The sequence below is a fragment of the Musca domestica genome, unplaced genomic scaffold (genome assembly GCF_030504385.1).
Source record: "Musca domestica strain aabys unplaced genomic scaffold, Musca_domestica.polishedcontigs.V.1.1 85, whole genome shotgun sequence".
Classification (NCBI taxonomy): Eukaryota; Metazoa; Arthropoda; class Insecta; order Diptera; family Muscidae; genus Musca; species Musca domestica.
In genome coordinates, this window is record NW_026712418.1 from 2,960,963 (window position 1) to 2,974,837 (window position 13,875).

A 13,875-nucleotide genomic window follows, 5' to 3' on the forward strand; every position below is an offset into this window, starting at 1 on the left:
TATATTAGTACTACAGCATATGACAAAAAACATTTGTATGCAGGCTCTCGTCTTCGTATAGGCCCCATATATCAGTACCTCCCTATATTCGGTATTTTGATAATTTTAGGTATAATATTCACCAAAATTGTTTTAAATTTGGTATTAGAAGTTTGTAATGGACAGCCTATGGTATAAAATTATCTGTGCAGGTCCACGTCTTCATATAGACCAGCATACAATAGCTATATTCGGTTTTTTTAAGATGTTAACAGAATTTTTAACGGATTTTATTTATTTATTATTATTTTTTTTTTAATTTCCAAGTTCGTTCCAAATGGTGGAGAGTATTAAAAGTTCGGCCCTTACTGTTTTTACTTGTTTCGACACATTCATTCGAATTCCTTTCTATTTTCAAATACATTTCCATCTTCAAAGCTTAAACCTACCTCGGAAAAAGTTACTTCAATTCCAAACTTCAAATTTCCAACTCTATCACTTCGTCATATACTAAATTTATTACCATTTAGTATTGAAACGCCTCCTTTGGGGCCAAATCCATTTATGCTGATTTCGTTATTGAAATAATACCAAACTCTTCTGCTTTTGGTTTCACACAAAGGTTTTTGTCTATTTTACTCACTAAATTCTATGCGACGACTATCCAAAATGCTATACTTTTGCCCTATCCTAATCTTTGGACTCATGCGAAATTCCGTGTCGATTGGTCTGTAATAGTGACCTGTAAAGTGACTACAAAATGAGGAACATTTTCAGTTTTTGATACATTTCAACACCTAAACATTTTGCGAACACCTTGAACAACAATGATTTTCTATTTTTCTTTAGAATCGGACGTAACTGTATATAATACTCCCAACACAGGAAGGTCAAAAGTCGGGCGGAGCCGACCACATGATACCCTACACCTTTATGCATATTTAGTAGATCTACCCGTAACACAATATGAACCTTTCTTGAATGAGTATTATAGGTTTAGAACACGAAAAATCGTTGTTTCATTTCTCTTTGATATTTTTAACCCACTTTATTCGCATATTTTTCTCATCAATGGAAACATCGAAATAAATCAACCAACCCTTCCTGAACTCTCTGCTGCCTTCAGTGTATCCCAATTCGAATACGTCAGCAACATTTCAAATATTCCTGGCACGTTCAACCAAAATCAACATTCAACCACATGCGTACATGTATATAACATGACGCCTGTTATGCGTATGACAACCCATCTGAGGGAATGCTATTAGCGAGTTATTGATACTAGCAGCGAATATTATGTCTCAATCAACCTGCGAATGTTGCAATAGTTGGTGCGTAATAAAATTTGTTAGCAAAACCATAATTTTGTAACAACGACTACGCATGTTGATAAGCTGGAGATGTGACATCAGAACATTTGTTTTTTTGGGTGAAAGCAAAAATTCGAACACGTTCGTTTCGATATGGCCTTAAACCATATTCGGCAAAACGTCACTTGCTTTTTCCGACAGCAATCACAAATAGTGCCGATTGTATTGACATTTATTGTGGTTATGGTTTGTCAATCACAAAACACGTTAACCCGATTATTTTGTAGAGCTTAGGATTGGTTCGTACACATAATTCATATCAAAACATTGTGATTAAAATCTATGAAACTTCGTTTTTAAGATAAAGATTTTACATTAAAAAGTTTAGAAATATATATTTTCCCAGATATTTTTTTCAGATGCAATATTTTTTAAAAATGTACATTTTAAAAAAATAACTTTTACACCAAACTCCGCCACACCTTTCATATTTCATTGAAATTGGTGCGTCAAATATGTGAAATCGGCCGAGAATATATATATGGGAGCTATATCCAAATCTTAACTTATTTCCAATTAATTTATCACATTTATTATTATAACCAAATTCCGCCACACATTCTGAATCGGTCATATATATCGTGTTTGGTGCATAATATGTATGAAATCGGCCGAAATATATATGTTAGCTATATCCAAACCTCAATTGATTTCAATATAATTTGGCAATTTTTGCTGGTGCCAGATTTTGTCCCTCTCGCTTTGGGTGCATCAAATATGTGAAATCGGCTGAGTATATATATGGGAGCTATAATCACATCTGAGCGTATTTGAATATAATTTGTCAAATTTATTTTTGTTCCAAATTTAGCCACTCATGCCGAATTTCGTTGGAATTAGAAATACGTATCGTGTTTTGTGCATCAAATATGTGAAATCGGCGGAAACTATATATGGGAGCTATATCCAAATCTGAACCGATTTTAATATAATTTGACTAATTTATTTTCTAATCAAAATCACGTTACATATTCCAAATTTCTTTGTATAGTGCATAAAATACATGAAATCGGTCGAAAATACATATGAGAGCTATATCCAAATCTGAACCGATTTTAATATAATTTGACAAATGTATATTTGTTTTAATTTCCGCTACACATTCCAAATTTCATTGAAATTAGAGATACATAGCGTGTTTGGTGCATCAAATACCTGAAATCGGTCGAAAATATATATGGGAGCTATATCCAAATCTGAACCGATATCAATTTAATTTGACAAATTTATTTCGGCTCCCAATTCCGTTACTTATTTTAAATTTCATTACAATTGGAAATACATGTCGTGTTTGGTCCACCAAATACATGAAATCGGCCGAAAATATATATGGGAGCTATATCCAAATCTGAACCGATTTCAATATAATTTGTGAAATCAATTTTTTAGATAAAATCTATCACACGTTTCAAATTTCATTGAAATTGGGGATACATAGCGTGTTTGGTGCATCAAATGCTTGAAATCGGCCGAAAATATATATGGGAGCTATATCCAAAACTCAACCGATTTCAATATAATTTGACAAATTTATTTTCGGATTAAATCCCGTCACACATTCCAAACTTCATTGGAATCGAACATTCATATTGTGTTTGAGGCATCAAATGAACGAAATCGGTCGAAAATATATATGGGAGCTATATCCAAATCTGAACCGATTACAATAAATTTTGGCAAACTTATTTTTGTTCCAAATTCCGTTACGTATTCCAAATTTGGAGACTGTATCTTCAACCAATCAATAGATACGTGCATATAAAATCTAAATTTTTGGGAGGTACCTCCATTTCTGATGCTATATCTCCAGTTCCAAGTGGAAATTCAAAAATGTATATAGCCTATGTTACTTTCAGGCGATGTTGCAGTATATATGGAATTTTTCAGGAAAATCTATTTAGCGGTTTTCGAGTCCATAAATTACAAACAAACAAACATACAAACATTTTCCTCTTTTATATATATACTAGCTGAACCCGGTGCGCTTCGCTACCCCTTTTGATTTCATATGCATTCAAAATTTTATTTACGAATATATGTTGGTTAAAAAAAAAAAAAAAATTAAAAATTAAAAAAAAATTATTGCACTACTTTAATGCGTAAATAACCAAAAGCATTAGAAAAGCAGTAACATGACATACATACACGAAGGGTTTGTCCTTCGGATTTATTTATTTCATAGCAAATACCAAGAGTGCAGTAAACTGCAATCTTTTGAAGTTGAGTGGCATTTCTATTGCAATTAGTGAATTCGAGATAGCAATATACTTCGTCGTAATAAGCGTATTTCAAATCAATTGTTGTGTTGTTTTTTAGTGTTAGCCTAAGGCGTTGTGGGTCAATGGTTCTTATTAAAATCATATCCCAATCTGATCCGATTTAAATATAATTTTAAAAAAATTACTTTTACACCAAATTCCGCCCCACCTTTCATATTTCATTGAAATTGGTGCGTCAAATATGTGAAATCGGCCGATAATATATACGGGAGCTATATCCAAATCTTAACTAATTTCCAATTAATTTGTCACATTTATTATTGTAACCAAATTCCGCCACGCATTCTGAATTTCATTGGTATCTGTCATATATATCGTGTTTGGTGCATAATATGTATGAAATCGGCCGAAATATATATGTTAGCTATATCCAAACCTCAACTGATTTCAATATAATTTGGCAATTTTTTCTGGTGCCAGATTTTGTCTCTCTCGCTTCGGGTGCATCAAATATGTGAAATCGGCTGGGTATATATATGGGAGCTATAATCACATCTGAGCGTATTTGAATATAATTTGTCAAATTTATTTTTGTACCAAATTTAGCCACTCTTGCCGAATTTCATTGGAATCGGAAATACGTATCGTGTTCTGTGCATCAAATATGTGAAATCGGCGGAAAATATATATGGGAGCTATATCCAAATCCGAACCCATTTTAATATAATTTGACTAATTTATTTTCTAATCAAAATCCCGTTACATATTCCCAATTTCTTTGGAATCGAACATACATATCGTGTATGGTGCATAAAATACATGAAATCGGTCTAAAATATATATATGAGCTATATCCAAATCTGAACCGATTTTAATATAATTTGACAAATGTATATTTGTTTTAATTTCCGCTTTACATTCCAAATTTCATTGAAATTAGAGATACATAGCGTGTTTGGTGCATCACATACATGAAATCGGCCGAAAATATAAATGGGAGCTATATCCAAATCTGAACCGATTTCAATATAATTTGGGAAATCAATTTTGTAGATAAAATCTATCACACGTTTCAAATTTCATTGAAATTGGGGATACATAGCGTGTTTGGTGCATCAAATGCTTGAAATCGGCCGAAAATATATATGGGAGCTATATCCAAAACTCAACCGATTTCAATATAATTTGACAAATTTATTTTCGGATTAAATCCCGTCACACATTCCAAATTTCATTGGAATCGAACATTCATATTGTGTTTGAGGCATAAAATGAACGAAATCGGTCGAAAATATATATGGGAGCTATATCCAAATCTGAACCGATTACAATATAATTTGGCAGACTTATTTTTGTTCCAAATTCCGTTACGTATTCCAAATTTGGAGACTGTATCTTCAACTAATCAATAGATATGTGCATATAAAATCTAAATTTTTGGGAGGTACCTCCGATTCTGATGCTATATCTCCAGTTCCAAGTGGAAATTCAAAAATGTATATAGCCTATGTTACTTTCAGGCGGTTCAGGCTATGCAGTATATATGGAAATATTCAGGAAAATCTATTCAGCGGTTTTCGAGTCCATAAATAACAAACAAACAAACGAACAAACAAACATACAAACATTTTCCTCTTTTATAGATATAGATATATATATATATATATATATATATATATATATATATATATATATATATATATATATATATATATATATATATATATATATATATTTGTTTATCAGTTATATAAGCTATATAAAATCTGTACCGATCTCCATAAAATTTGTCAGAGACATTTTTGAGCTCCATAAGTTATCTGGTGACAAATATCATTCTTGTGGAGTGCATATTACGAAAGGGAGGGTTTTCAACATCTAATGAAACATTCTCTTATAAAACATATATATGGGAGCTATAGATATACAGGGTGAGACAAAAAACATACATACATATTATTTTTAGATTTTATTGAATGAAAGCAAAAAATTTCAAAAATAGCATCAAACTTTAGAATAAATTTAAATTTGTTCGAATTGGCACGAATTATGGCCTTCTAACTGCCAATGAAACCATCACACGCTGCCCGATTGTTGCTCTGCGGTATTTTGGCCCATTTCCGGCGAAGCGCTTGCTTGAGGTGATCAACACTTTCGTATTTTTTAGTGCCAACCTTGCAAAATACTCCTGACACAATAGTCCAACGAATAGGTATCCGGAGATTTTGGTGGTCATTTTGTGCTGGAACCTCATTGTGTAACCAATCTTGGGTGGCTGAGTGCTGAGTGCGATGGTGCTGAGTCCTGTTGGAATGCCCAAGGTCTGCGGCCAAAATATTTTCGCGATAATATTCGGAATTTATTCTGATGCCACGGTCGATTAATACGAGCGGAGAGCGACCATCGGCTGTTATGGCGGCTCATACAATCACCATGGCCGGCGCTTCAGTTCTGGTGGCCAACCAAAGGTGCACATTTTCAGCTTACCTCTTTGGCAAGTAATCACGATCATTTTGATTGTTTACAAACTGCTGGACAACGAATGTCTTCTCATCGGAATAAAACCAAATTCGGCAGTTCACCACTTTCGGCCAAGCGAAGCAACTCTTTAGCTCTTTCTGTGGCGGCTTTACCCCGAGCTCATTTTTCAATATTTGCTGAGTGGAATATTGCAATATGTTCAGCTCACGAGCCATTTTTCGGCCATTGCGGTTCGGGCTTCTTTACTTTTCGAACCATTTCTGCTGATGTTGCTGTTTTCTTCCGTCCATATTCTGGACGTCGGGCTACGCTACCAGTATCACGGTAACAGCCAAATATAAAGAAATCACACTATCACGCTTGAATTCCATCAGGAATAAATGGAAAAAAATGTCCTAGAAAATTCTCAAAAAATAAATGCTTTTGTACGCATGTAAACAATATAATGGGCTACCACTGTAATAATTTTAACAGCTGTCGGACAAGTGGCTTGGAAATGACAACAGTCCTAAAATTGGTTCCAGTTTTTTCATCTCACCCTGTATCAGAAAAAGAATATTCACCAAATTTGATACACGTGCTTTTAAACTGAATTCTGTCGTAATTCTCCACTTGGACTGATATTGGCCATTTGGAGCACAATAAACCTGAAATCGGATAAAAGTATATATAGAAACTATATCCAACTCTGTGCCGATTTTGATAAAATTTAGCAGAATTATTTCTGGGCTGAGTGCATATTACACATGTGAGGGACATAAAACCCCAAATGGGATGAAACTTATATACGGGAGCTATAGCTTAATCTGAACAAAATTGATGTACTTGCTTCTAGACTGAATTCGGTCGGTTATGCCAAAATTCAGGTCATTTGGACTGATATTGGCCATTTGGTGCACAATTAACTTAAAATCGGTTGAAGATATATATGGAGCTATATGCAAATTTGAACCGATTTTCACCAATTTCAATAGGATTAGCTAAATCCCATTAACAATAATCATTTTCTTGATGAAAAAATTACGTTTTATATTTCACACCCAGTAATTTTTTTTATTAAAAATTTTATACTTTTTTTCACTTGTCACTTTTTCATTCCAACAGATACGCCCAGTTCTATATAGCAAGGTTCATATCAGAACGAGACAATAGAATAAGTTAGCCAATCCATTGTTAATTGCTCGTTAAGTAAACCGCTGCTAATTAATTAACTAACTAACGGTAAAGCGTACAAATTGCGCATCCAGTCAGCTCCCCTTGACACCTATGAGAATTTAACTGCATTCCATGCAATTTTAATGACTTCCCTTGAAATTAGCTTGGAAAATAATAATCGCACTTTCCTCTAAATAAAGTGGTATTAATGTTTTCCACGTAAACACACACACACGCACCCTACACACACTTTCACCACAAACGCATGTTTTGTTTTTAGCCATCGTTTCCCATTAGCCATAACCGCAATTTTCATTTACATTTTCCTCTTCCTTCTCATAATTTCAGACACGCGTAATATGCAAACGGATATGTTGGCTTATTATTTCACGACATTCATCGTGTCCGCCGTAATGGTGTGTCAGACATGTGCATTTGTAACGAAACCGATGGCTGGCCATGCACCTGTAGGAGGCTCAACGGCATCGGGTTCACATGCAACGGCATCGGGCAGCGCTCTAAAGGACACAGCAGATATTTATGCCCTGGCCAGAGCACAATTTATGGATTCAGTTCCCAGTGGCAAAGTCTCGTTTAAGCCACACGATTTGGATGAAATGCAGGAGAGAGCTGTTTATGATCCCGGTGATGGTGAGTGTACAGATAAAAATGTATTGTTGCTTATATAAGGAAAAATATGATATGGCATTATGGGAATGGGTTGCTCTTTTTGTTGTTGTCATGTTGTTAAGATACCTTCGCAATAGTGCAGTTACGAAAATAAGTACAGGTTTTATGTTCAATTTCAGTAACATTAGACTTTGAAAGAATTAGTGGCATATGGGCTAGGAAAACAATTGGCCTTTCAAATATTATGTGGCGAAATCTTAAGTACGTAACAATGTTGGGCGGTAACAGATAATTTAAGATTCCATATTTTATAGGAACTGATACCGAGAAAATGTTTAATACCAAGTGCTCTATAAACAAGTTAAAAGGAATTTGTCGTGTTTGCCGACAGATGTATACCTTCAGCTAATGTACGATTATTTAAAAATATTTTGACTTCTGCTATGATTATTCAAAAGTTTAACCCCTTATGGAGTCGATTTCGAAGGAATTTGTCAATATATATATAATATAAACCAGTAAAGAAAGTCCTAAAGTCGGGCGGGGCCGATTTTATGATACCCTACACCACTTTGCTAATTTAGTTGAGCTCCACTTAATAATTAAAAGTTTTTATGGGAGAATTCAATCATACACGCTATGATTATAATTATAATTTAAAATTCAAAGGACTAAATATGCCGAAGCACTTGTATCTTTTAAATTCGTACTTCTATTGTTCATTTGGTGCGAAATTAATTTGAAATCGGATAAAAATATATATGGGAACTATATCCAAATCTGAACCGATCTCGATTAAATTTGGCAAAGATATTTCTGAGCTGTATTTGATATATTTCCCTGAATATCGTTATTACGGAGTGCATATTACGGCTGTGGTTAACAAATACAATAAATCGGATGAACATTATATATGGGAGCTATAACTATATCTGAACCGATCTTCACCAAATTTGGCATACTACCTTCTAGACTAAATTCGGTCGTATGTGCCAAATTCCATCCCATTTGGGCAAATATTAGACGTTTGGTGCACAATAAATGGTAAATCGGACGAAGTTATATATGGGAACTATATCCAAATCTGAACCGATCTCGATAAAATTTAGCAAAGGTATTTCTGAGCTACATTTGATATATTTCCCCAAAATTGTTGTTACAGAGTGCATATTACGGCTGCGGAGGACAAAAATAACAAATCGGATGAACAATATATATGGGAGCTATAGCTATATCTGAACCGATTTCGATAAAATTTGGCATACTTATTTTCAGGTCCATACTATTCGGGCTGATATTACACGTTTGGTGTACAATAAAAGGCAAATCGGACGAAGATATATATGGGAGCTATATCTAAATTTTTACCGATTATCTCCAATTTCAATAGGGTTCGTCTTTGGGCCAAACAAATGTTGTTTGCAAAATTTCATCTCAATCGGATAATAAATGCGACCTGCATTTTGTTCACAAGAATACATGGACAGACGGACGGACGAACGGACGGACTGACATGCATAAATCAACTCAGAAAGTGATTCTATGCAGATCATCAAAAGGAACTATGGGTCTATCTCGTTTCCTTTTGCCTGTTACAAACAAATGCACAAGGACATAATACCCTGACCACCTTGTGGTGTAGGGTATAATAAATATTGCGACGTTTGGACTATATTGGTAACTTCCTTCACTTTACATGATATATATATTAATTCTAGAAAATATTAACATGTGCGTGAGGTAAAAGGTATAGCCGATGGGTATTGGTAAGGTCAAGAAAATCGAGCATTTATATCCAATTTTATGCGAAATCATAATTTCCATATTCATCTCAGTTCTCTGGCAAATAAAGATATATTTAGATATAGCAAGTTGTAAAGAATCGCTAAATCTTGAAACCTATGTGGGGGCAAGTAGCAAACGAAATGGTCCGACCTCTACCATCTTTATAACAGATCTTGTGTTGATGGAAATATTAAGATGCACCAAATCTGGAATGGAATAGGATGTTGATTTCGCTTTTTATGAGCTTCGTGGATATTTTTGACCCTTTTTGGGAGGTACCAGAAGAAATAGTCCGATATCTAACGTTTTTATAACAGATCCTGTGTTGATAGAAATATTCAGATGTGCCAAGTCTAAATGAAATCGGATATTAATTTCGCGATTTATGAACTTAATGGATATTCCAAATTTCGACCTTTTGTGGGGAGGTACCAGAAGGAGTGGACCGATATTGGCCATTTTCGCAACTGACCTAGCACTGATGCAAATATTAGGATTTGCAAAGGATTATCGTTTCTCTTTCTGTCAAATAAATTATTTTCTTTGAAAATTTTGATATTTTGTGTGGGAGGCCGATAGTGCCCATCTCCGAACTCGATCTAAGTTTGGCAATAATATTACGATACACCAACTATGGATCAAATCGGATACTCCCTTCGAGCGCACCAGCCAGCCAGCCAGCCAGTCAGCCAGACAGACAGACGGCCGGACGGACATCGCTAGATCGACTCCAAATGTCCTGAAACGGATTTGGTCCAACAATACCTGTGGTCTAAAACAGTTATTTCGACTAGGCACATTTTGGTCGTATCAAATGATATATACCCTCTGTAGCCATATGGCTGAGGATATAAAAACTGTTGTATTTAGATGAATATTTGCAAGGGGGAAGGACTGGACTGGGTCTTTTTATACCCACAAGGTGGTCAGGGTATTATGTCTTTGTGCATTTACTTGTAACAAGCAAATAGAAGCGAGATAGACCCATAGTTCCTTTTGATTATCTGCATAGAATCACTCTCTGAGTCGATTTAAGCATGCCAGCCCATTTGTCCGTCCGGCGTCTGTCCATGTATTTTTGTGAACAAAATTCAGGTCGCATTTATTATCCGATTGAGATGAAATTTTCCAAAACAAGATTTATATGGCCCAAGAACAAGCCCTATTGAAATTGGTAAAAATCTGTTCAAATAAAAATATATAGCTCCTAGATATATCTTCAACCCATTTCGGTCTAATTTTGCACCAAATGGCCAATATCAGTCCAAATGACCTGAATTACATCAAATTTGGAGAAAATCGGTTCAGATATATAGCTCCCATACATGTGTTTCATCTGATTTGGTGTTTAAGTCCCCTACATTAGTAATATATTAGATACAGCCCAGAAATACCTCTGTTAAGTTTTTTCAAGATCGGTTCAGATTACGATATAGCTCCCATATATATCTTTATTGATATCAGGTATATTGTGCACCAAATGGCTAATTTCAGCCGAAATGAACTGAATTTTGGCAATTCCGACTGAATTCATTCTGGAAATAAGTTCTTTAAATTTGGCGCAAATCGGTTCAGATATAGCTGTAGCTTCAATATATATATTCTCAAGCGATTTCGCATTAATTGTCCACAAATGGCCAATGTCTAGAAGCAAGTACATCAAATGTCGATTCAGATATAACTACAGCTCCCATATATATCTTTCATCCAATTTGGTGTGTTAAGTCCCTCACATTCGTAATGTGCACTACACAAGAATGAATTTTGGTACCAGGTATCAGATACAGCCCAGAAATACCTCTGCCAAATTGTATCAAGATCGGTTCAGATTTGGATATAGCACCCACATATATAGCCTTAATCCGATTTCAGATTTATTTCGGGACGGACGTTTCCATTTGGTGAAACTCGGCTCCGATATATTTTCATATACCCTCCACCATAGTATGGAGGGTTTACTAAGTTTGTTTGGTCCACGTCTTCGTATAGCCCCAATATAACAACACCTCCCGATATTGTGTATTTTGATGATTTTAGCGACATTATTCACAGGAATTGTTTCAAATTTGGTATTTGAAGTTCGTAATGAATACTAGAGCCTATGACAGAAAATTGTTTATTCAGGCTCACGTCTTCGTATAGCCCCCATATAACGGTACCCTATATTCGGTGTTTTGATGATTTTAGCTACATTCTTCACCGAGTTTTTTTCAAGTTTTGCATTTGAATATTGTAATGGCTTATGACAAAAGTTGCCTTTGCAGGTCCACGTCGTCGTATAGACCCTAATATAACGGCTACATTCGGTATTTTTAATATTTTAACTGAATTTTTAACGGATTTTATTTTTTGAAAATTGAAAATTCGTTTCATATGTTGAAAGGTATTCAAAGTTCGGCCCAGACGAACTTATAGTATTTTTACTTGTTTTAACACAATCCTTCTCGAAGTGATATCATGCACTCTGTAGCAATGTTATTTGGTATAAAAATAAACATGTCTCCGTGAAATTTAGTGAAAATCGAAAATCGATTCCCACTAAGACCAAATTATAACTGCTCTAAAGCTTAATGTTGGTAGGTGGTAAGACCTACTTCAAATAAATTCTTTTGTTTCGGGAGCTCTACTAAATATGTATAGTGGTGTAGGGTATCATATAGTCGGCCGCTTCCGACTTTTCCTTACTGGTAGCTGTATCTATTTTAATTCCAACAGAGGGGATTTATTGCATTGATACTAGTGTCTCTGTTGGTGTTGTTCTCATTGCTTCTAATTATGGTTAAGTACTTTCTGGAAAAAAATGGACATTTTCGCATTAAAAACCGCTATCTTCCCAATTGTAATCTAAGTTCTCCAAAATCCTGTTTTTCTTATAATCGGTTTGTAATTGATGCAAAAAATCGTTTTAAATTTCAATTTAATCACATCAACGTGCCGTACAAGATACAACCTGTTGCTTAATATTCCATCATATTGATTTAATAATTTGAATAGTCTACATGTTAAGGCAGAATATATGCCCATTATTACTGTGCGTATCAAATATCTAGTAAATGTGTAGACATACTGATTAGACCACATTTAGTCTCTCATCTTCATCAGGATGGCCATCATCAACATCTGCGGTGAATGTAGGAGGACAATTTGGCAATATTTACCGAGTCCCAAAAAATCCGCATACACACACACATAGATTCTCCTTTTTATTATGCATAAATGACCATAAACATTGCCCAAAAATATCAACCATGAAACTAGATTCCAAAAGGACCCAGCTCGCCCCTCCCCAGTCCCCGGAAAAGCAAAATATCAAAAAATAACATTACATATCAACAATCATTGAAAAATCACTGAAATAGAAACTAGGGAATAGAAGGACCCAACAAGTGTGTGTATGTGTGTGTGTTTGGGGTTTATTTTGTTGCGAAGGATATGTATGATATGAACTCAACAAGTTAATCAAATGTTAAGGGTGCCTTTAACCACAAAGCCAACAAGAACACCAACAACAACAACAATAGCAAGTGGAAAAGATACACATATCGCATGAGTGCCATTCACACAAACACATTGCCACGTCCCAACCCATCTCCGCAGTGTGGGTTTATATTTGTATACGTGTAGGCTAACAAACCCAAATAAAATGCTAGCATATTTTAGGGGATCTTATGGCCTAAACTACCCAAAATAACTACATGTGCGTCCGTGTGTATGTTTCGTACAAACATTTTGTATATCTTTTAAAATTAAATTAAAAAATGTTTTCAATGTTTATTAGCAAAGGACATACGGAATATTTGGATACGTATTTTTAAATCTAAAATTGGGTATTTGTATCGAACACCTATCGGCTTGTATTTGAACCTTTTCTTGACGCTAGAATACCAGAATACCATTCATAAGTTGTTTGAATTAATGTGTAATCAATAAAATGGAATCACTTTTAATACAATTGGGTGACCTAAGTTGAGTTTATTTTAAGAGCTGAGAGATTTATTTGTGTTGGATTTGAGTAGAATATAAGGGATAGGTTTTATGATACTGATTTATTTGTCGTTAAAGTATGTGGGGTTTCAAAAGGGCGGTTATTTTTAACATGGCCCGCTTACTAGAGGCGTTGATGCCAGACGCAATTCGATTGTTCTCAATTCGTTACCGTGGTAATTTACAGATCACCGATTTTGTATCAATTTTTGTGAGAACCAAAGACACAACGTTTAGGATGGGTAAATTATAACAAATCATTTAGCTTATAC

The 13,875-nt window shown here is 34.8% G+C and overlaps 1 protein-coding gene across 1 annotated transcript in view; it reads left to right on the forward strand.

Annotated features, from left to right (window-relative positions):
* Positions 1-13,875, forward strand: part of LOC131800597 (uncharacterized) — an 86,402-nt gene that overhangs the window by 49,362 nt on the left and 23,165 nt on the right. The window contains exon 2 of the mRNA XM_059131381.1: positions 7,553-7,855. Within this exon, the coding sequence (XP_058987364.1) occupies positions 7,564-7,855 (292 nt within the window). The 5' untranslated portion in view covers positions 7,553-7,563. The remainder of the gene's footprint in view (positions 1-7,552; positions 7,856-13,875) is intronic.